Source organism: Sciurus carolinensis, chromosome 11 (assembly GCF_902686445.1).
Source record: "Sciurus carolinensis chromosome 11, mSciCar1.2, whole genome shotgun sequence".
In the NCBI taxonomy this organism is placed as follows: domain Eukaryota; kingdom Metazoa; phylum Chordata; class Mammalia; order Rodentia; family Sciuridae; genus Sciurus; species Sciurus carolinensis.
Genome location: NC_062223.1, coordinates 126,000,337 through 126,025,412, shown reverse-complemented (window position 1 = coordinate 126,025,412; position 25,076 = coordinate 126,000,337). Strand labels below are relative to the sequence as shown.

Genomic DNA, 25,076 nt, shown 5'->3' with positions numbered 1-25,076 from the left:
AGCACCCAGGGGGAGAGAGAACAGAAATCTGTCATCTTTAAATGGCCCCCAATGATGACTCCATTCCTGTGGGTTCAATTACATTTCCCCTGTCCCATTAACAAAGTCCCATTGCCAAGTATGGCTAATGCTTGTCCACTCTAAGCTTATTCTGCAGTGTTACCCTTACCTGGACCACCCTATTACCAAACCAGCCCGTTCAGGAGACTACACACCTCTCCCAAGAGGGAGAAGCCTCCTCTGCACACCACAGTCCACTGGCTCCCAAGTGCTGTCCACTGCAGTGTATTTAATTCACTTCTCACACGGGTACCCTGTTGGTAGGTGTGAACCACTGGAGCTGGGCACATGTGGCTTGGAGCTATACAGTACTTGCTGATGAACAGACAGACTCACCTGTCAGGGATATGTAGTAAGGAAGCAATGGAGGCCCTAAGCCAGGCCAATATTTGATTTGTTTCTTTGGTGAAAAGTTATTCTAAAAATTGACTGCGTACCCAAGCATCACACCAATGTTCTCCAATAATTCACAAGTCTAGCTCCATCCTTCTCATGGAGGTCAACATATTTGATAATCGTCAAATATTCACCATTCCAATTTTTTCTTTAATGAGTTTATGTAATTATGAACACATACATCTACAGGTCTCTTTTTTTGTTTTTGTGGTACTGGGGATTGAACCCAGGGGTGCTTTACCACTGAACTACATCCCCAGGTCTTTTTACATTTTATTTTGAGAGAGCAGCTTGCTAAATGAAGCACTTGGCTCTGGTGCTTCATTTACCTTCTGAGTACTAGGGATTGAACCCCCCAGGAGTGCTCTAGCACTGAGCTATATTCCCAATCCTTGAACTTGCCATTCTCCTGACTCGGTCTCCCATGTAGCTGGGATTCAGGCAAAGGATATTACTTTTCTTTTTATCTTTTTCTATCACACATGAGATGGCGATGAACATTTTTCTATCTCTTTATGCATTTCTATGAGCAACTGTGAGATATCTGGAAGTAGAAATACTAGCTCATTATAAATGCAAGTTTTACAAAGGGTACACATTTATGGATCTGGTCATATCTAATTTATACCTGCACTCACTGCACAAGAGCAATGAGAATATCTAGGCATGAGAAGAGGGGGAAGCTCAGGTCTCTGTCTCAGTTCTCTTGGAGTGTGCCCTCAATGGGGTAACTTCTCCACAGTCTGTGCTAGCTACACCTACAGAGCCCTCAGTCAGTCTATCCAGACATATGTGGAAGGCACCCAACTGTTATTTCATGGCAACTCTCAGACTATTAAAAAAGCCCACTGCAAGAGCAGTAATGAAGTACAAAAGGGAAAAAAGCCATAATGATGACAAGAATGAGTGTGGAGAGAAGCAATGAGAAACAGACAGCAATTCATTTTTTGAAGTCAGGAAGCGAAAGGCAGGGTATAGATGGTTGAGACAACACTGCAGGAAGTTGCTATCTGGAATAACCAACAATCTACATGGGGGTGATCACCAAACTCGCAGAGGGAGCCTAAGAGGGAAGCTGGGTCCTGAATAACAGGTACAAAGAACAGGAAAAAAGTTAAAACTGGGATTCACTTAAGGGCTGTCCACAGAACAGTTTCCCTAATTGGCTCTATTCGTTGTCACATCCCAAGGGCAAGCACTTAATGCCATGTGCAAATAAGAGAGCTGGCCTCCAAAAATACTAAACTGAAGGACTAGAGCAGAAGTTGGCAAACTTTTATGTAAACACTGGACCAGATAGTAAATATTTTAGGCTTTGCCATCTGAATAGGTCTCTAGCTCTTACTATTCCTCATTTGGGGATGAAGGTTGGTGACCAAGAATGGTATCAAACTGCACATCTCAAGCAAAGCCTTCAGCCAATAAACCTCACCCCTGATCCACATAGTACCAAAATAGCTACCCATTCAGCACAAGGGCCTACTATGAGAGTAGAGTTAAATGCAAGAAGGGACAAAATCCACATCGACTTGTATGAATATCAGCCTGGTGCTTGCTTTCTTTCTTTCTTCTTCTTCTTCTTTTTTTTTTGAGATGGGATATCCCTTGTTGCCCTAGCATCAAATTGATCCTGAGAAAGGAAATTCTGCTGCCTCAGCCCTTAGAGTAGCTGGGGTTATAGGTAAACATCACTGCATCTGGCTCTCATGCTTCATTATTTTTTGAGTACCGGGATTGAACCCAGAGATACTCTACCACTGAGCTATATTCCCAGTCCTTTTAATTTAATTTTATTTTGAGTCAGGGTTTCACTAAGTTACCCTGAATGGCCTTGATTGAGCATGTGATCCTTCTGCCTCAATCTCCCAAATTGTTGGGATTACAGGCATACACAGAGGTGTTCAGCAGGTGCTTCATTTTTCAATGTGAATGAGCTACTGTGAAAAGCACCAAATACTAGGGGAAAACCAGCAGTTTGAAAAAGAGTGACCAAGATAAACAACCAGAACCAGATTCCAGAGGGAATGAAAGAATTTGAGGGTCAGGAGATAATTTTAAAAATAATTCTAATTAGCATACTAGAGACATTCAACTCAATTTGGCCTCTTTGAGAATGGAATAATCAGAGAACCAGAAAAAGAAGAATTAAAAACATCACAGCCAAATTAATGCCTTCACTAGAAGCACTAGAAAACAAAGTGAAGACAATCTCCAGATTGTAGGAAGTAAATCCTACGTGGAAAAAAGAGACAATAAAATAAGCACACAGGATCAACCCAGGAAATGTAATATTAATTGGAGATAAAGCTTAGTGGTAGAGCACTTGCCCAGCATGTAGCCCAGGGTTCAATCCCCAGCACAGGAGGACAGGGCAAGGGGGAGTTGGAGGCTGTGGTACACATGGATTTAAAGCAAAAGGAAATGGAGAGAAGGAATTTACCAAAGAAATAATAGAAAAAATATTCATGGAAGAATGCCCTAAAGCTTTCAATTGAAAGGGTTCAAGAATACCTAAGGCAGGGCTGCAGTTGTGGCTCAGTGGCAGAGTGCTCGCCTAGCATGCATGAGGCACCACATAAAAATAAGTAAATAAAATAAAGGTATTGTGTCCATCTGCAACTAATAAGTAAATAAATACATAAAAGGATACCTAGGGTAATGAATGCAAACAACAATAAGAACCCCTCCACCCCAAACAACCCAAACTAGACACAGCCTTACAAAACTTCAGAAAACCAAACAGCAAGAGAACATACTCTACGCTTCCAAAGAAGGAAACAATGCAAAAACAAAGACCCCAAACAACCCCAAGTTAACTATAAAGAAATGAGCATCAAACTGGCATCAGATATGAGCAACAAATGAAAGCCTGGAGTTAACAGATCAATGACTTTAATGTTTGGAGGGAAAAAAATTTAAATTCTGTATTCAGTCAAACTATCAATCAAAAGTGACAGCAAAATAAAGAAATCAAAGTTTACCTCCCACATATTCTTTCTGAGGAACTTCTTACTAATGTACTTTAGCCAATCAAGAGTAAAACAAGGAAGACATAGAATGCAGAAGACAGTGAATCTGACCCAGGAAAGTTGTGAAAGGGAGTCTCTTGTTGAAAGCAATACCCCATGCCTACAGAATCACCTGCTCAGACTCTGCAAACAGTGGGATGAAGAAGGAGAGAGATCAAGTAATAAATTATCAAACTAAGTAGCTGGATCATTTTCAAGAGCATGGAGTAAAAGTCCATTATTCTTTTAACCTCAACAAAAAGAGAGGCAACTAGAAACTCCCTGAAAAAGCAGTAGTTGATAAAAACAATGGCTCAAATATGGAACAAATTAAAGAAGAGCATAATTTGGACGATTTGCTGGAATGTAAGAAAAAAGAAGACATTCAACCTAGACATCAGAAATACTCTCCTTTGAGGATTATACGCTGGACAGGTAGAAAAGGAACTAATATGCCACAATAATGTAAACATTGTTTACTGATTTTTCAACTGAGAATCAATTTACAGACAAGGCATAAAAGACTTCTTGGAGAGTTAGGAATCTAGCTCACTGGTAAGAGCACTTGCTTAGCATGCACAAGGTCTTGGGTTCCATGTTCACTCAACAGAATATACATGACAACATGAAATAAAGGGACAATGGTATAGAGATAGAGAAGGACAGAAGAGGTGGTGCAAACATTAGTGGTGATATAGATTTTATGTATTTAGGATTCCACAGGCAATTTAAAAAATGATATAAACACCAAAATGTGGGAAGAGAGGACAGGGAGGGAGGATGAGGAAAGAATACTTCTACTTTCTTAATGAATAAGAAAGAGTTGTATAAGCATGTTCTGGAGTTAAGTGTCTGGAGGAAACCACTAGAAGCATGAACCCCAGGAATGTTCTCAACAGTAGCTGCTTCTGGGAAGCAGGGCCAGGGCGGGGCAGAGCGGTACACGAGCCTGTTCCCATCACTACAAGCCTTTTGGTGCTATTTGCTTATTTTACCACATAATTACATATATGGCTTTGATAAACACCCTGGCCCTACCCAGGAAACAGCAATTCAGAAAGGTCCACAATCTGTTTTTTGATTAAGTTCATAAAACAATTCTGAGAGTTCTACAAGAACTATCTACTAATAAAACCTGACATTTTATTATACCTCCATTTAAACCTGAGATACTATGATTCTATGATTTTGTATGATAAAGAACCCCGACTAAGGTGAGTTAGCCAGCTATTTGATTCCCCACGTCATTCAGAAAAACTGACTGTTAACAATTCAGTGACTCTCTGGTATTGCCTGATGGCTGTAAGCCTGCAGTATTTCTATTAGATAATCAAGTCACTCTAGTGTGTCCAGCTAAAATCTGTCTGGCAAGATGTTCCCTGCTGGTCATGTTCAGAGATGTCTCATCACATGGCTCAGCTGCAGCAGGAGGGCTGCAGAAGACATCCACAGGGGATGGGCTGATAGGCCTGTGCCAGTTAGTGCTAGAGCATCACCTGAGGAGCCTGATACTTAGGCTTCTCCAACTGCTGCAGGACAAGGTGAGAGATAGGAGTTTAATTTCATTTTGTTACATATGGATTTCCAGTTTCCCCAGCACCATTTGTTGAATAGTTTTTGCACCTTTGTCTGATATGAGAGAACCATATTTATGTGGGTTTGTCTCTGTGTCTTCTATTTTGTACCATATTTTGTCCTACTTTGGTGCCAATACCATACCATTCATCCTGGTCCTTTTTATTTAGAGACAGGGTCTCACTAAATAGCTGAGGCTGGCCTCGAACTTGTGATCCTCCTGAATCACTGGGATTACAGGCATGTACCACTGCATCTGGCTTAAAATAAGCATCATTTAAAGACTTAAAATAAAATAAAAAGAATAATCTTGCACAGAATACACAGTCCAAGAAACCGAACATTTCTAGAACTCTGGTCATTCTCTGTACTGCTCCCACCAAGGATAATCACCTTCTTGATTTGGGGGTTAATCATTTCTTTGTTATTTTCACGGTCTTATTACATCTGTATGCATCCCTAAACAGTATGTTGTTTAGTTCTGCTTGTTTTTCAACTTCCTTCACTGGAATCATACTGTGTGAATTCTGCGTCTTGCTCTTCTTGCCCTAAATTCATCCTTCACTGATGTTAGCAGTTATAGTTTATTTACATCACCACAGAGAGGTAGCTCACTATAAGAATATACCTCAGTTTATTGATCTATTCTACTTTTATTTGATGGTTTCTAGTTTTTTTCTATCATGAACAACGCAATTAGGAAAACTTTTCTGGAAACAACTAGTCTTTCAAAATGTTCCTTCCAAACAAATCTTCATCCCTTCAAAGATCTGGGTTTTGCCTCTGCAAAGAGCACAGAGTAAAAAACCCTGGCCTGTGGCTAAAGTACTGGGTGTTCTCTGTAACTGAAAGATGAGGCTCCCTGCCCTGGCCTCCCTTTCACACAAGGATGCCTGTCTCCTCCTCTGAACCTGAGATTCTACCCGCTGCTTTCCAGCAGCCAAAACAATTGGCCTTTTTAGAGGCAGTCTGGGTTTCTGAGTCACACCCTTCTTTGACTATCTGACCCGCTTCTTCCCCAGGTAAGAAGGAATGGAGATCTCAATGAAAGAGCTCCATTGATAGGCCACAGGCGTGAGAGCTGAGGCAGCAGGAGGAGCTGATGCAGGCTCTGCCCCACCTGGAGGGCAGAGGGAGCATGACTATATGTGATGCCAGCCATCTGGCCCACTAGTTCCACGTTTGCCACCTGGCAAAGGGAAGAGGAAAGGAAACCTACCATGGTCAGGACCAGTCACTTTGCTCTATGTTACATGTACTGTTCCCCTCAAGGTTCCCATGACGAAAAAGGGGAAAAACAGGTGAGACAGCAATCACATTCTTGGATACTTACCAGAAGCCATCTGCAGGGTGCTCAGTAGATTGTAACCCATGACAATGGCCACAAAGTCAATTTAAGAGGTTAAGACAGTATTTAGAAAGAAAACAGACAAGACTGGAATTAAGTAAGGAATACTGGATTGTATCCCACAGTCATTTTGTTTTGTGAAACTTCTGCTTCACTTATATTCATGTATATTTATTTATGTGTACTGGATCACAATGTAAAATGAATTGTTGCGGGGGGAAGAGGCTAAACATTTCCTTATCTATTTCATAACTGTCCCACGGAAGTATATTCAGTTACTAACCCGATTTAACTAAATTAAATAGCTAAAGCTACTTCCCCAGATTCATCTGTGCCCCATCGCCCTGTTGCTGCCCCCACCTATGCTCCCAGTCTAACAGTCACCTTTCTGCTCCTCTTTACTCCCTGGACCATGTGCTATCTTCTCAGTCCAGAACATTCTCCCCACACCTCTCGCCAGCTCTCACACAGTTGGTTCCTTCCCATCTGCCAGGTTTCAGCTTGAGTGTTCATCTCTGATGCAAAGAATCTTCCTGGACCCCCAGTCTGAGCAGTCCCTTGACTGCTCATGGCTACCAGGACACTTATTTCCTTGTTTGCTGCCTGCCTTCCCCTCCAGAACTCCGAAGACAAGGCTACCATCTGCTGTGCTCACCAGTGCATATACCCAGGAGCCACTAAAGCAGCTGGCATGGAGCAGGTCCTTCACACTTGTTAAGTGAATAAAGAAAGGTCCCAAGTTCTCTTGTTGCTAAATAGCAGAGCCAGGACTCCAGTCTAGGTCTGTCTGACCCAAGGCTTCCTCTTTACCCCTGCACAGTACTGACACTTGGAAACTGCCCATCACATATCTCTAGAAAGTGTCAGCACTAGGAACAGAACTCAGGCATGTCTAGCAACCAAAGTCCAGGCTGTCTCCACCAAGTCACGGTGGGGGACCATGAGTGGCTTACAAGGGCAGTTTCTTGTGGTGAGCTGAGAATATGAAGGGGATAAACAAGACTGCAAAACCAAAAAAAAAAAAAAAAAAAAAAAAAGACTGCAAAACCTTCAGATCTGAAGAAGAAATTTGCCAATGACTAGAGAAATACCAGAAATTAGCTGAGTACAGGATTTGTGTTGAGTCTAAGAAGGTGGCTTAGAAATAAGGGATAAGGGGCTCCCCAAGGCAAGTAATATTCTGGGAAGGAGGGCTGGAGATGCTGACAGAGATAGCAGAAAAACTCAGAGGCAACTTCGCAGGAGGAACACAGAACTTGGGTTGCAGTAATTACCCCTTAGGGTACCTCTGGTGGGCAGTGTTGAGTTGTAATTCTGAGACAAAGAATAGAGAGAAAGGAACTCTAGCCAGGATCTGTTCTGGAAGCCAGAGGAGCTGGCTACAGGAACACTTGGCAACACTGCCACCACGTGGCTGCAGAGCTCCTGACCCACAGGAAAAAAGAATTTACAGATAGGTCAGTTTGTGGATTCATTTTTAAGCGGACACTTATAAAGCACTTAATATGGGTTTGGCTGCTGGGGCTTACAAATGGGCCCTGACATAGCTCCAACGTTCAAGAACTCTGTCCTCTACATCTAAGCTTTAATCGAACCCTCCTCTTTTTATCTCCATCTTTTTATAGTATTTGTCTCTCCTGCTACCACCCTAACATGCCTAAGAGCACGGATGGCATCTAATTCATCTGAAGCTACCATAACAAGCATAGGACCCAGCACACCAGAATAATAGCAGCTACCACTTAATAGGGACTAAGTGCTTCCAAATACATTATACCCTGAGTTCTCGCATTTCACCCATGAGGTGCCTACCTATGAGACCACCAAATGAAAATGTCAAGGAAGCATTTCCTTCAATATGAGCTGGAAGTTCTTGGAGAGGCCAGGGATGGAGAAGTAAAGGCAGGCATCATCAGCACACATATGGTGTTTTCTACAGACACCTCTCAAAGTTTAATATGCATATGACTCACAGGGGAATTTTGCTAAAATGCAGACTCTTTCAGTCTGGAGTGGAGCTTTCGATTGTTTCTAACAAGGTCCCAGGTACAGCCCACACTAATGGTCCACAGATCCACGTTCTAGGGCAAAAATCTGGAATAAGAACTGTAGTGAGCAGGCCATATCTGACCCATGGCCTATTCGTATACAACCCAGTAAACTAAAAAAGGAGTGATATTTTCATTTCTAGAGGGATGGGGAAAGAGGAAGAAGAGGAGATGAGGAGGAGAAGTCTGAAACCATCTATGCCTCACAAAGAATAAAATATTTATTTATTCTTTGGGTCTTCACAAAAAATGTTCACCAATTCAATCTAGAAAGTCACCCTGAGAGAGGATATATAGATAAACAAGGAGGAAACAAGGACCAGATCCAGGCCCTGAAGCAAACTACTGTGACTTCCAAATCCCTAGCCCTACTGTGGGCAAAGAAGGCAAAAGTACAAAGCACAGCATATATGCTAAGAATGCAGAGAAAGAGAAGTTTCCACCTGGAGCTCCCAGGTATGCAGGGGTGGTCCTGTGGAAAGGGTTATAGAGACATGTAGGGCTCAGAACTAGGAAGAGGACCTTGGCAAGTCAAAAACTGACTGCCTTTTTCAGTATTCACCTTGGAACAAAGAAACAGAAAGAAAGAGCAGTGATCACTACCACTTGTGTACAGTGCCACAGAAGTACTGCAAAAAATTAAACAAACCTTGTAGATTGTACAGGGTTGATTTGAGTGGCAGAACCTTTTGAATTTTAGCTGAGGGTGGGGAGGGTAAGTGGAAGGATTGATGAAAGCAAAAGAAAAAGCCTGAGAGCAAAATAACACCCCCAGAGTCTATAGTCTGGGGGCTTCTCCAAGTCATATTTGGCTACAATGCATTGTTACGCTTCAGCCACCTCATGTTAAGGAATACATTTGTTTAAATGTCAATGCTTGAGAAAGTAAATATAGTTGTCCATTTCCATCAAATCGAACCACTGAATCTGGCTCTCTTTCAATGAAGACTGGGCTGTTTTGCTTTCTGTTGTAGAAGGTTTGCTTTTTTCACATCAAGTGTTCACATATATTTCCAAAGGGCAACAATAGCACCCTTTCATTGGGATACAGAAAAAATTGCAGCAAAAAGACTGTAGCAAGATATCCGTAAAGCCAAATGGCTCTTAAATGCTGGAGGGCAAATAAGAACAGAAGGATATAACAAAGTAATCATGTGCTAAAAACCAGATCCTAGAATTTCTTAGTTGGTAACCATTAAGGTCAACCAGTCTTCCTCCTGTTTACAGCAAAACTGCCTATAAAATCTAACCATCTAACCAGAGTGGCACAGGCCTGTAATCCCAGTGACTCGGGAGGCCGAGGAAGGAGGAGTGCAAATTCAAGGCCAGTCTCAGCAATTTAGTGAGGCCCTAAGCAACTGAGACCCTACATCAAAATAAAAAATAAAAAGGGCTGGGGATGTGGCTTGGTGATAAAGTGCTCCTGGGTTCAAATCCCTGGTACCAAAAATGAAACAGAACAACAACAACAAAAATCTAACCATCTAGAGAGAAAAAAAAAAAAAAAAACCATGTGTCATGAATGGCTTTGGGCATAAAATACTCTTTTTCTTCTTGGTAAATTAAAATATGCTTGCACTCAAAAACAAATCTCTGCTTATTACCCATGAGTTCCTGCCTTCTCAAGTCCATCCTACTTGATTATCTTGTTTGTCTCCCCTAACAAAAATGGGTTCCTTCAGAGAAATGACTATCTTTGCAACACCCAGAACACTGTATGGCCATACTGTATCACCACACTCTTACACCAATGTACTGAAAGACAGTTCTGCTGCCACCTACTGGCTGTGTGATTTTGGACAAGTTTCTTAGTCTTTCAAAACCTCAGTTTCTTCATTGTGAAGTTCTCTCACAACAGGATTGTTCTGAGGATTAGAAGTGCTAACGTGTAAAATATTTCACATGCTGGTTGATAAGACAGTAAGGGTTTAATAAGTGCTGATAATTATTACCATTAAATAATAAGGTGAATCTATTTTTTCAGCCCACAAATCAGCACATTTCCCCCCAAACATACCACAATAGAAAGGTTTTCTCAACCTTGACAGTACTGACAGTTCTTTGTTGGTGGGAACCTGTCTTGTACATTGTAGAATGTTTCACAACATTCCTGGCTTCTACTCACTAGATGCCAGTCACACACACACACACAGAGTTTTGACCACAAATATTGTCTCCATTAATTGCCCAAATGTTTCCTGGAGGAAAAATTTCTCCCTTCTTCACTGAGAACTTCATAGAATATGCAAATTAGGCATAGAAAGTATGGTCACCATAGATCCTAGTTTCCCACCATCCCATCATGCCCACACACAGTCACCTCAGTCACTATTTGCTTACCACTCAGTTGCCTTGGAGGGAACAGATGATAGGTGCTGTAGATATCATTGGAGAATTGCAACTGGAGCTCAGGGGTGCCTGTCAGGAGCTGGGCCACCTGTTCTACTTGAAATGGTGTCTTCTCCAGGATCACAACAGCATCCTCTCCATTCCCATCCCCAGAGTCCTCATTCACCTGTGGGCAGAGATACTATCAGTGGGTCCAGGCACAGAGCCACAGAAGCCTGCAGAACAAAGGGAGAAATTCCCAAAGCCTCTGAAATCATAGCTTTTAGGATTTCATGCCCTGTAGTCTTCTTTCTGAGGAAGTCTAGTCAATGGTACTGATGTTTTTGCTTTTTCCCCAGAGAAAGTGTCTTAACTCAAATCCTTGTGGCAATTTTCATACCTTTCTTCCACAAGATGAAAATTTTTACAGCTGTCTTCTCTTCTAGGTTCTCAAGACCTCTGTCAAACTGGGGGTGGGGGTGGGGCAGCAAAAGGCAGACAGAGTAGGTAATGAATGATGGGGAGGGATGTTCAAAAGGAAAAGAAATAAAATGCTAATACCATCAGGACACTTTCCCCTTCTCCAACCAGTTGCAAAGGTTACCTGTCTCCAGGGAGTTGTTCCTCTGAACAGAGTTGTTAATGACCCTGAGGCGGCTTCCTTCTTGCCCTTGGATCATTCTACTTTTTGGTCAAGTAGGTAAGAGGGCATGAGAACAAAGGAAATCCAAATCTGTAAAAGGGGTAGAACATCCAACTTCCTCGGGCACCAACTTCCAACTTGGACCCCCTCCTCTGCCTCTGTGGAGGAGTCTCTGTCTCCCTCTCTGCTCTATCCTTTAATTAAAACTTTTTGCTCTTGCCTCAGGACTCAAATTCTCAACACTGGTATCAAATCCATTCCTATTTTAGAAGAAAAGATGAAGAAACTGAAGTCTAGAGAGATTAAGTGACTAGTCCAAAGTCACATGAACATTAAGTGTTAAAACAAATTAGAATCTCAGTCTCCCAACTAACCCCTAGCCCAAAGGGTCGCATGCCTTCAGCAGGTGAAGCACAATTAAGACCAGTGAGGCTGAAAAAAATCAGACAGGGCCTTGTAAAAAAAAAAAAAAAAAAACAAGGGACACAAAGAGGCATGGAAGCTTAAGCCCCTTGATCCTCCCAAAGACGTGAACGCATGCTAGTAATTTTAGGGAATCTGCGCTTGGCTAGAACTCCTCGCTAATTTAAGATGGTCTCCATTTTACCTGAACCCCTGCTAAACAGTTGAGCACATGGTATTAGAGCCAGCCATGTATCTGTCTCCGCAGAGATACTCTGCTGTTCTGAAAATCAAGGATGGTACCTATCAGCACGCCATCCAGTCCCTGATAAGCATTAAGTGCATGGTACATGGAAGCGGGCTAACAATTTAACACGCTGTCTCCTGTTAGGCTAAAGTCCTATAGCACAGGAATCCTATCTCCTACAATCTCAACTGATTTCCAGGGACAGGACCCAGCAAGACATCCAACAACATTTACTGGGTTCCTAGCCATCGTTATATATTGAATGAGTGATGGTGAATGGTATGTGGAAGTTAACACGGGGTTTTTAATCTGACATACTTTATAAGGAGTAGTTGATATTTCTAAGGAAGGAGAAATTAGGAAAAGTCGACCTAGATGTATTCATTCCCCTAATTCCACCGGCAATCCTGTCACCCCATGAATTGTGCGGTGCACTCCGCCTCCCCGGACTAATGTGATTGGTATTTCCCCGCAGGCACGCGAAAAAAATCCGCCTCCGAGGCTATGATTGGCTCCCTCCTTCCCGGGTCCCCATTTCAGGGTTGTCTAGTGGTACCTTCCCGTGTAGGAAAATGATTTTGTCCCGCGCAGACTCCCTCAGCACTTTTTGCAGTCTAAAGCCGGAGAACGGCAAGCGAACAGGAGCAGAGGTACCATTTCCGACTCCTGCTTCCTTTTCTCCTGTGCTGGGGTCTTCCGCCTCTGCGTCCGGTTCGCGCTTTCTTTTGGGTTGAGGTGCCGTGTCCGCCATGCTGGGAGGGAGGAGCTGTGCGCCTGCGCGCACTGGCCGCTGGCTCCGCCCCTCGCGGCTGTTCCTCCGGGCCGGGTGGGGCGGTGACTCCAACTCCCGGCGTGCTCCGCGGCGTAATTCACTCGGTAGGTCTTCGCGGGGGCCCCTGCAGGCCGGATCCCGCTGACTGGTGCGAAGGAGCGTTTTAAATCCTGCTCCTACCCTTGACCTTCTCTTGCCGACCTTGAGAGAAGGGAAAGAAAGGCGGCAAGACCCCAAAGAGGCTGGCTAGAGGTGGGTGCCCAGTGGAGAGGGCCCATCTCTCAGCCCGGGGGCGCGAACCGGTAGCCCCTAAATGCTGGGTACCGTGTTTGAAGCCTGACATTTTAAAAGCAGTTATAACCACGCTGACTAGTGACGGTGGAAGGAATGTTTCTGAAACAAATATGTGAGCCCACTTTATTTCTTGGTTGACTTTTTAAATACGTGTACTTGAACCGTTCCCATTTTTCTCCCATTTTTGTTATTTTACACAATTTTTTGTCCTGACCAATTCTGTTCATAATGGACTTAGCACTTTCTACTGAAAAGTAAGCGAACAGGGCCAGAGGTATCGTTTCATCGCCTGCTTCTAATTCCCTATCCCCAACCGTCTAGAGGGTTCTGCCGCCTCTATCAAATTTGCCTATATTTCTGCAGTGCTATCCTGGAATGTGATTTGCTCACTTATCAGAAGATTTGTTTGTTTGTTTGTTTTTTGTTTTCTTTTGGTCATATACAACTTTTACTTGTAATTTCTGATTTTGTAAAGTTTCTTTTGTGGCCATTATTTCTGGCTAGCCCGAATTTCCTTGGTGTTACTTGACAGCTCTAAGTTTTGTCAAAATTTGATACAAGGTTTTCGTCATTTTTGCTAGTGTTTTGAGTCTTTTTTTTTCCCACACAAATTTAATGGGTGTGAGACAACTTTTGCAGTTATTGACGTTAATAAGATGCAATTTTCAGGGCTGGGGATATACCTCAGTTGGTAGGGTGCTTGCCTTGCGAGCACAACAAGGCCCTTGGTTCAATCCCCAGCACCACCATTAAAAAAAAAAAAAAAAATAGAAAATGCAATTTTCAACTTTTGGCTAGTAACAAGGTGTATCATATTTTAAATGACAAATTGATTTTTGTATTTTTTCTACTAGAAAGATGTAAGTTGGATAAGACTAATTGTTTCATGAAACAGGGCATTATTATAAGGGGGATTTAGAATCTGGATTAATTATTTACAACAACAACAAAAGGTTGCAATTGCTCACCTAAGAATATACAGTAAGAGTTTATAAACTCTGGGAGAGCTGGGGCTGTGGCTCAGTGGTGGAGTGCTTGCCTAGCATGCACAAGGCCCAGCTTTCCAGTCCCAGTACTGCAAAACAAACAAATAATAATAAGAAAAAACTATGTGAAAGACTAGAACAAAATGTCCTGGAGGCAAATGGCAGTAACAAAACCTACTCAACTCCAAGACCCTGATCTTATGAAAATTTCTGAGCATTTTTCCAAGTGAGAAAAATTTGAAACATTAGTTTGGAGATTTACAAGCAGATATGGGGAAAATCTAAACATTCAGAACCTAGTCCAAATTGTAGGTAAATACAGGTATTAAAAACAATGAGGCCAGGCGTGGTGGTGTATGCCTGTAATACCAGCAGTTGAGGAGGCTGAGCCAGGAAGATCTGGAGTTCAAAGCCAGCCTCAACAACTTAGCCAGATCCTAGGTAACTCAGTGAGACCCTGTCTCTAAATAAATACAAAAATGGGCTGGGCATGTGACTCAGTGGTTAAGTGCCCCAGAGTTCAATCCCTTGTACCAAAAATAAAAAATAAAAAAAAGGCAGATTCTAAAAACAGGTATTGTTTTCTTGTGAAAAATATTTTTTCTCCTTATTTTTACCAAAGATAATAATGTTAAGCCCAACGTATTTGTAAAATAAGTTTAGTCTCATAAAACTTGGCCTGATCATTTTACATATATTCAGAAAGAATAGTGATTAATCATATGTGCTCCCTTTTAAATCTGCTTTTCTGGAACCTTACATAAGGAATTTCTTGGATTAGGCATTTTTAAGATTTTTCTATTGCAGAAGATTGAACTTTTTACCTTGAGCATGCAAAGCATACACTGTACCACTGAGATGCATTTCCAGCCCCTAATTAGGCTTTTTAAAAGTTTCTGGAGGGTAGAAAACTGAGCCAAGTACTCCTCCTTAAACTTCACCTCTAATGCCTGGGTGAATTCCTCTCTTCTTGAGGTCTCCCAAATATTCTACAGTTCCTGGATCTGTCAGAAAGTGATATTCTTTACTCATTGCAAAGCTGGGAACCCTGTATTCAGGGTAGGAATTTTAATTGCCTTCATAAAGCCTACCTTGGTTCCTTAAATGTGTCTGGTCATATCTGAAAATATGCATTCCAGTAAAAGACTTGTTAATATAATCAGTGTTTTTAATTGTCCCGTTATAAAGAGGACAGATTCTTATTATGCAAACAATTATATTGCCATAAAATAGGAATACTCTGTAGTTTCCAAATTTTAGAGAGATCAGTGAGAAAGATCAGTCCTTCGGTGCTGCTCACAAAAGTATGCTTTACTAAATTGCTGTCAGCTATACTATAGAGAGCTTTAAAGGATTTAAAAAAAAAAAAAAGGTTTCTTAAATCTGAAGACCCAAAAAAGAATCAGCTGGGTGTAGTGACAAATGTCTGTAATCCAATTTACTCTCAGCTACCTAAGCTGAGGCAGAAAGATGGCAAGTTCAAGTCTGGCTTCAGCAACTGAGTAAGGCACTATCTCAAAGAAAAAATAAAAGAGACTGGAGGATGCAGCTCAGTGTTAAGAGTATCCCTGGGTTCACTCCCCAGGACAGGGAGTGGGGGTGGGGTGAGAGAGAATCAGCAGTGTTTCAAACAGAAAGACATTTAAAAAATTATAATCCTTCATAAATTCAGTCTCATTTAATTAATCTTTGTTTTGCTTGATGTTGGGTTAGCAATTTTATGAGTCTAGTTTTTCCTTTAGAGTTCTGAAAATTCTTAGCCAGTCTAATGATATAATTTTTTTTTTTTTGGTACCAGGAACCCAGGGGTACTAAACCACTGAGCCATGTGCCCAACCCATCTTTTATTTTTTACTTTGAGACAAGGTCTCATTAAGTTGTTTAAGGCTTTGCTAAGTTGTTGAGGCTGGCTTTGAATTTTGTGATACTCCTGGCTCACCCTCCCAGGCTGTTGGGATTACAGGTATGTGCTGCGGTGCCTGGCTATGATGTAAAAGCTACCAGAAACCTGTGTTCCAAAGTTTTTGTCAGAGTAGTTTCCATCAGTTTTCTTTAAGAAACAGTTTCGAACTGTTGCTGATTATTATATTTTTTTAGAGAAGAAATCAAAACTATTGTCTATAGATGATACAGGCTTAGCTGTGGTCAAAACCTGATGAGAGTTCATTATAACCAGCAATTAACAAAGAAATTTTGTTATTTCTTTTGCATACAATTTAGCATAGTAACCAAAATTGATTGATAGATAAGTGAGATTTCTAGGCATTTCATACAACTTTGAAATAGCACATTAAAAACACATTCTAATAACTCAGAGAACCTTAAACATTTATTATTTGTCAATACTTAACACATGAAATTAGGGGCTGGGGAGATAGTAGCTCAGTTGGTAGAGTGCTTGCCTTGCATGCACAAGGCCCTGGGTTCGGTCCCCAGCACCGCAAAAAAAAAACATGAAATTGTTCTAAGTAACTTACTGTGTCTCTTTGGACTTCTAAGGACCCTTCTGGAATATCCAGAAATTAGTTTGAGGTCAGAGGCTTAATTTTGATTTTTAGGAATTTTGTCAGTTATTCAAATCAGGATCATAGTTCACTGTGAACAAGAGTTATTCATGGGCTGGAGATATAGCTCAGTTGGTAGAGTGCTTGCCTTGCAAGGTCCTGGATTCAATCCTCAGCACCACCAAAAAAAAGGTTATTCATTTAACTGAAGTGATAATTAAAAGACTTTAAAAGCAAATATGGCAAGTTACATAGTAATAGGAAAAAAAACCTTAACTCTTAGTTTTTCCAAGTAATAAAAGGCCCAACAAAATATAAGCACAGGGAGTCATTCCAGTAAAAAGAATCTTTTTTGCAACTCATTCAGAAAGTGAACAAAATATTAATATAGAACAAAAATATTGTTTTTAAAAGAAAAAATTCTAATTTTGCATCAGTGTACTTTTTAATTTTTGGTACTAGGGATTGAACTTAGGGGCACTCAACCATTGAACCACATCCCCAACCCTATTTTGTATTTTATTTAGAGACGGACTCACTGAGTTGCTTAGCACCTAGCCATAGCTGAAGCTGTCTTTGAACTCTCAATCTTCCTGCCTTGGCCTCCGAACTGCTGAGATTACAGGCGTGTGCCACTGCACCCAGCTATCAGTGTACTTTATTTATTTATTTATTTTTTTATGGATACAATATCTTTATTTTTGTATGTGGTGCTGAGAGTCAAACCCAATGCCTCACACATGCTAAGCAAGTGCTCTACCACTGAGCCACAACTCCAGCTCTATCAGTGTACTTTCAATGTTAATGCTCAGTTTAAAAACCTTTATAATAAATTCATTTGATTTTTATGTAATGGTATTATATTTTTATGCCTTTATTTTAGTTATTTATTTATATGTGGTGCTGAGGATCGAACCCAATGCCTCACACATGCTAGGCAAGTGCTCTACCACTGAGATACAGCCCCAACCCCAAAATTCATTCAATTTTAATCAGTTTAACCACACAAATTTTTTGTTCTTTTCAACTTTTTTATATCTTCAGTTTTATTCTTGTCTCTTCCTATATCATTTATCTTGAAACAACTTTTAAGTAAACTCTAAACTAGGCAAAACTATTTTCCAACACATCCTCATACCTTCTTTTTAACATTCCTAAGTGAAAACTTCCTATTTTCCTTTGTATGCTTTGCAAACAGAATTTTTCTTATATTTAGTAGTTTAAATTACCTATATTAATTACAGTTTTATACTTAAGTGATTGTGATCCCACTTTCTATAGATTAACACTGTTTTTATAATTTCTTGGAGATTTGTTTCCTTCTTAGGTGTGGTGACACATGATGTAATCACACTACTTGGGAGGCTGAGTCAGGGGTTCACCAGGTCAAAGCTAGCCTCAGCAATTTATCGAAGGCCCTAAGCAACTCAGCAAGACCTTAAGCAACTCAGCAAGACCCTGTCTCTAAATAAAATATTTAAAAAGACTGAGGATGTGGCTCAGTAGTTAAGTACCCATGGATTCAATTCCCAGTATCAAAAGGAAAAAAAAAGGGCTCAGATTGTAGCTTTGTAGAGGGCCTTTGGGTTCAATTCCCAGTACTGCAAAATAATAATAGTAAAATTATAATAGTAATAGCAACAAATGCATGTTTCCTCAAAGTACAGTTTCTTTATTAACAGACCCTAAATATCTTTAATCTTTTGTAATAAGAATCCCCAAATAGGTAAACTTAACCTGTATTCAGCAATTAATGTTTCAGCATTTTATTTTACTTGAAAATGATTGAAAAATCAGTGACTATTGAGCATTCAAATTAATTTAGTCTTATTTGGATTTTTTTTTTTTTTTTTTTTTTTTGGTACCAGAGATCAAATTCAGGGTCCCTGTACATGCTATGCAAACATTCTACCACTGCACCATACCCCAAACCTCTTACATTTTAAATCTTATATGTCCACAAAAATTTATAGGTTAAAGACTTAGCCCTACAAGGTGGCACTATTTGAACCTCCTAGATGTGGAACCTGTAGGAGGTGGGGCCTAGTGGTAAGTGTTCAGATGACTGGGATTGTACCCTTGGAGGAGGGGATACTGAGACCCCTTTCTGTCTTTTGCTTATTAATTATGATGTGAGTGGTTTTGCTCCACTATACACTGCCACCATGCTATGCCTCCTCACCACAGACCCAAAGCAACAAAGTCAACCGATCATGAATGGGAATCTCTAAAACTGAGCCAAAATAAACCTTTTGTTCTTTATAGATTGATTATCTCAAGTTATTTCTTAAAGTGATAGAATGCTATCACACTTAAAATTCTAAGGTAATAGTTACAAAGAGGTTTTTAAACATAAAACAGAATTATGGTTAAATGTTTTTCAATAACAATAGATACATTAGCCCTATTGCTTTGCACCTTATGACCAGAAAGCAAAAGGGAAGAAGGAGGGGCCAGGGTTCTGTAATCCCCTTCAAAGTTACATCCCCAATGACTGGATGATTTCCCCCTAGGTCCCACCTCTTAAAGATTCTACCATCTCCCAGTAGTGCCACCCTGGGAACCAAGCCTTTAATATATAGACCTTTGGGGAGACATTTAAGAGACAAACTATAGATAGCATCAACACTTTCTTTGTTATGATCCTCCCTGGATTTGTGGTCTCCTGTCTGATTAGGCATGTAAGGGCAGAAGGCCTCTGTGCTTATAATCCCAGCCACACAGGAGACGAAGACAGGAGGAGCACAAGTTAAAGACCAGCCTTAAGCAACTTAGCAAGACCCTGTCTCAAAAATTAGAAAGGGCTAAGAATGTAGGTCAGTGGTAAAGTGCCCCTGGGTTTCCCAGTACCAAAAAAACAAAAAAACAAAAAAACAGAAAACAAAAAAAACTCTTTTTGCCCTGGAAGGAATAAATCAGGAGGAAGGTCATAGAGGCCTGAATTCTGAGTTAGGTTCTAAGGCCTCTCAGCATGTCAAAACACCAGTCTTTTTAGTTTTAGATGGATACAATACCTTTATTTTATTTGTTTACTTTTTGTAGTGCAGAGGATTGAACCCAGTGCTAGGCAAGCGCTATACTATGGAGCTACACCCCCACACCAGCCCTTTTTTTTTTTTTTTTTTTTAAATGGTACTGGGGATTGAATCCAGAGGTATTTTACCACTAAGCCACATCCCTAGCCCTTTTTTATTTTTACTTTGAGTCACTTTCTCACTGTGTTGCTAAGGCTGGCTTTGAACTTGGGATCTTCCTGTCTCAGCCTCCCTAGCCACTGGGATTATAGGCGTGCACCACCCACTCCTGGCCAAAACACCAGTCTTTAGGGAGTTGTTTTTCTGAGCCCCAATAGATTCAAATTGCATTTTTGCAAGTTAAGACTATCTACTGTAGGGTATAGTGGTGCACGACTATAGTCCTACCAACTTGGGAGGCTGAGGCAGGAAGATCAAAAATTCAAAGTCAACTTTAGCAACTTAATGAGGCCTTGAGCAACTTATCGAGGCCCTGAGCAACTTAGGGAGACCCTGTCTCAAAATAAAAAAATTAAAAGGATGGGGATTGGCTCAGTGGTTAAGTGCCCCTGGCTTCAATCCCTGGTACCAAAAAAACAAACAAACAAAAAAACCACCTGTTTACATGGTTAAAACCTTTCACTAATATTAGTAGAAAAGATCTTTAAGATTTTTCATTTGTTCAATTTTGAAGTAGTCAAAAATAATACCAACAAGAAATGAAGTAAACAGTATTTAGTTAGCAGGGATTCAAGAAGAGAGGGCTTCAGTTGACTGAGAATCAGTATCCAATAGAGATAACCTGAGAGGTCACTAATAAAAATAAATAGCAGTTGTTAAATAAGCCAATGTCTGACTCTAGAGCTTTAAAAAGTCTTTTGGTCAGACTCAGTGGCACATTCCTGTAATCCCAGCAACTCAAGAAGCTGAGGCAAGAGGATTGCAAATTGGAGGCCAGCCTAGGTAACTTTCCAAGACCCTGACTCAAAATTAAAAAAAATACAAAGGGCTGGAGATGTAGCTAAGTGGTATAGCATCTGTAGGTTCAATGTCCAGGACTCCGAAATCAATAATTAAAAAAATAAAAATTCTTTTTAAGGACTGAGGATATAAGTCAGCGGTAGAGCACTTGCCTAGCATTCAGGAGGCCCTGGGTTTGATTTTCAGCACTGGGGGGAGAAAATCCTTTCCAAATAACCTCATCAGGTTTTAACCAAGGCAAGCAGCAAATATTCCCAACTCTTCTCCCTCTCCACTTTTTCCCCTCTGATAATCATCCCCCTGAAGTTTGTGTTTTAAAAGGGATGGTTTCTCAGATAAGACTAGATAGGAGATTTGCATCTCAAAGGCATAGAGGAATAATTTCATTCAGAAGGAATTTGGAGGGGAAAATATTCGCCTATTAGAGGTCTAGGATAAATACTATTTAACTTTTTCTTTTATTTATTTATTTTTTTGAGGGTACTGGGGATTGAACTCAGGGGCACTTGACCACTGAGCCGCATCCCCAGCCCTATTTTGTATTTTATTTAGAGACAGGGTCTCACTAAGTTGCTTAGTGCCTCTTTTGCTGAGACTGGCTTTGAATTTACAATCCTCCTGCCTCAGTCTCCCGAGCCAGTGTGATTACAGGTGTGCATCACTGCACCTGGCAAAGGCAAGAATGCTGCTGTTTGTTTTAATGAAGTACTTGGAATTGAAGCCAGGGCCTTAGAAATGCTGGCTAAGCACTTTACCACTGAGCTACAACCCCTTGTCTTAAGGGCAGGTCAGTGTTCTAAGATTTTACAGTATGTGCAGTTGATAATGGTCTTGGAGATCAGGAATGGGTCCTTGTTTCCTCTGGTGTTGAAGATTAAATACCTAAAACAGCAAGGCAAATATAGAAAGCAAGTTTTATTTAAGAGAGGGACAGAGGTAGCAGACTTCTCCAGAGAGGAGTAAGCATGTCTTGCTGTTTTATAGACCCCAGAACCCCCTACCTTTTTTTTTTTTCTTCTCCTACTGTGCCTTAGGGCAGTAAGGAACAGCTCAGGGTAATTGCTAGCAACTCCTTGTACTGGGAAGTGGGATCCTAAAGGTTAACTGTTATAGACCTATTGTTTTTTTCTTTGATAACCAGCCCTCATCTTCTCAACCCCATCATTCAGTTTGTTGAGGAATGTGACATCTCCTGTTCCCTCAGGCCAGGGGAGCTACAGACAGATTGTTTTTTTTGGCAAAGAAAACATGTAGGGAGTCAGTACAGTGGCTCATTTTATAGAATTACTCTCTTAACCTCATGTTCCCACCATCCTCATCTGTTTGTCCCCTTACATAGTCATCCTGAGATACATAAGTGCGGTTTGAGAGTTGGAAAGAATAAGGGGTTGTATTTCTCAGCTTTCTGTTACTATAACAAAGTGCCCCAGATAATCGGCTTATAAGGAGAATACATTTATTTTGGCTCACAGTTTTGGAATTTCCAGTCCATGATTGTTTGGGCCCATTGCTTTGGGCCTGTGGTGAGGTAGCACACCATGGCAGGAGCCTGTGGTGGTAAAACAGAACAACTCAACTCATGGCCAAGAGCAAAGGGAGGAAGGGAAAGGGGCCAGAGTCCCCCAATACCTTTCATGGGCATACCCCCCATGACCTAAGGACCTCCCACTTGATCCTGTATCTTAAAAGTTCTACTACCTCCCACTGGTGCCACCTGGGACCAAGCCTTTTTTATACATGGGCCTTTGGGAAACATTCAAGATCCAAACTATTGCAGTGGGCTTGCTTTTAAAAACACATTCCTGCTTCTGTAAAGACAATTTTTAAGACAGGAACAATGACTTTTCATTCCCCTAGGAATTAGGTTATAGCCTGAATGATTATTAGGAGCCGATCTGCCCATCCAATTGTACTATCTTTAAGTTGTTTCTATCAGAGAAAATATTTCCAAGATGGAAATCAATATTTCTTTCTTCCAGTTCAGAGTTGTTGTCTCTGAAATTTTTTTATTAAATCAGTTTATTTCTGAATATAAAATTCCATGTTAACTTAGGAGAAAAGGCAAACAAGTTCCTGTCACTCTAAAAATACAGTCAGACCTCCACATATACAGGTTTTACATCTAAGGATTCGACCAACCATGGATTGAAAATATTCAGGAAAAATATCACATGTGCACTCAATTTGTACATGCTTTTTTCTTGTTACTGCCTAAATAATGTAATATAATGTCTATTTACATAGTACCTACATTGCATTAGGTATCATAAGCAATCTAGAGATGATTTGAAGTATATGGAAGGATGCAACTAGGTTATGTGAAAATACTACATCATTTTATATGAGGAACTTGAGCATCTGTGGATTTTATGACCCAGGGGTGTTCTACCACTGAGCCACATACCCAGCCCCCATTCTTTTATTGAGAAAAGGTCTTGCTGAGTAGCTGAGGTTGGCCTCCAACTTGCCTTATCCTCCCAAGTTACTGGAATTTCGGGAATGTGTCACCCGTTGCACCCTGTACATGTGTGGATTTTGGTATCCTGATTTGGTGTGGGGTTAATTCCTGGAACCAGACCCTTGGAAGATATTGAGAGATCACTGTATAAATCATAGTTTTATATCAAACCTATACCTACAAATGTTTGACTTGGCCAAAGCAAGTAAGTATCCATGAGACCAAAACGGGTGAGTCATTTATAACTTAAACCAGGGTTTCCATCCAGAGAGGGAGCAAAAAGAGCCCTTCTAACACCTAGCTCACTCTTAAAGACAATCAGAATGAAGAAAAGCTTTGTTAGCTGCTAAAGGGGTGTAACTTGCATTTTTGTCCAGGCATATTCTCGAGGGTCCCAGCATTTTGGTTCACCACCTGCACACTGCAGCCTAATAACCTATTTTTTTCTAGATAGAGAACTGAAAAAGGACCAGAGTAAGACAATAGAGGGAAACAAAAGCTGTCCACTAGAGGGTGAAAAGGAATACTAACAAATGGGTACCTCCAAAAGTCAAGCAAGTGGGTAAAATTTTAAAAATTAAAGCCAGTTTTTATAAATGTTTTTCCCTTGAGCTAAAAGAACCCATTGAGGAAAGGAATTTATGGTGGGATTAAAGAATTTTAACTCTGCTTTAAATCTGATTTCTGTTCAAATGGGTGTAGGCTTTGTTTTATCTACTTCTCTGGATGTTTCAATTTCAAAGGCAGGGTAAGATCTCCAAGGGACTGAGAAAGAACTAAATAACAGACCAGAGTGCGTTTTTATTGTAAATCTTGCAGCAAAATTGGAAGTTAGCAGTTAAAAGATTTTTTACTTCTGTTCTAAGTATGATTCTGTTCTTTAATCTTGTTAAGGGAACTCCTAAGGATACTGTTATATTTTGTGTTTAAAATGAGCAACTAAGACAACTCCCTCTCTCCGCCAGGCATTACAGATAGAAAAGCGGGAAGGTCTAACTTTGGCCAAGAATTCTTAGTTTTTCTGTTTGCTTCCAAACAAATCCTGTTTGTTTTCTCTCAGGATTTCATCTGCAGGTCTCAAGAGTGAGTAAAGTATCTCAGAATCTTCTGTTTTAGCAAATAGAGGAGGAAAAACCATAATTTTTTCTCATCCCTCATAAATTCAAGTTGGGAATATTCTTGTAAGAAAAGACAGATTAATAAGAGAAAAACATGCTTAGTAACGTGTGTAATGCACATCAAATGGGAGAAAAGCAGCACAGGATGCTCAAAGCAGTGGCTTGGAACTGTCTTAAATAGTATTTTAACAGTAATAAATCTCAGAGTAGTGACAAGACAAGGGAGCAAGCAGTTTTAGGCTTTAGTAGTGGGAAAACTAGGAAGGTAAGTTTGTGGGAAGAAAGTGGGGTCTGTCTCCCATAAAGGAGGATTTATATTCTGTCTTTAGGTGGGAAAAGAGGGAGGGGAGGTAGAAAGATCTTCTGTTTTATTAATTTCCTATACTCTTTAGACAGGGAAATCAGAGTCCTTCTGCATTTTAATTGTTTTCAGCTCAGCAATCCTCAGTAATTTAGGGAGAAATATTTTGGTTTTAATATGGTAGGTGGATTTTGAAGCTGAAAGGTATTTTAAGAGCAATTTCTGATCTCTAGAAATCTAGGGCATGATTCAAGGGACACAAGACCTGAGCCTATGCAAGGAGTTGGTGAGAAAATGTCCTATAGAGCTAAAGCCTCTATAGGTCCACCCCCTCAATGTAAGGGCCAGCTTAAGAAAAGCACCCATCAAAAGATAGAGATTGGAAAGCTTACCTACCTCAACCTCTGCTCCAGGGGAAAAGAAAAAACATCTAAGAATTAGGCTGGTAGTGTAATTCAGTGGTAGAGCACATGCCTGCCATTTGTGAGCTTTGATTCCACCCTCAACACCACAAGAAAAATTTTAAAAACTAAGAATTCATAACCACAAGCTGGTCTTGATACTCATAATTGCCTATAGGAAACTTAAAGTGA

General features: G+C 40.6%; 1 protein-coding gene across 1 annotated transcript in view; it reads right to left on the bottom strand.

The window, feature by feature from the left end:
- Dcps (decapping enzyme, scavenger) overlaps nt 1-12,921 on the bottom strand; it is a 41,938-nt gene extending 29,017 nt beyond the window's left edge. Inside the window, exons 1-2 of the mRNA XM_047519175.1 lie at nt 12,612-12,921; nt 10,776-10,950 (exon numbers count right to left, since the gene is read on the bottom strand). Coding sequence (XP_047375131.1) covers nt 10,776-10,950; nt 12,612-12,806 — 370 coding nt within the window. The 5' untranslated portion in view covers nt 12,807-12,921. The remainder of the gene's footprint in view (nt 1-10,775; nt 10,951-12,611) is intronic.
- Nucleotides 12,922-25,076: the final 12,155 nt, after the last annotated feature.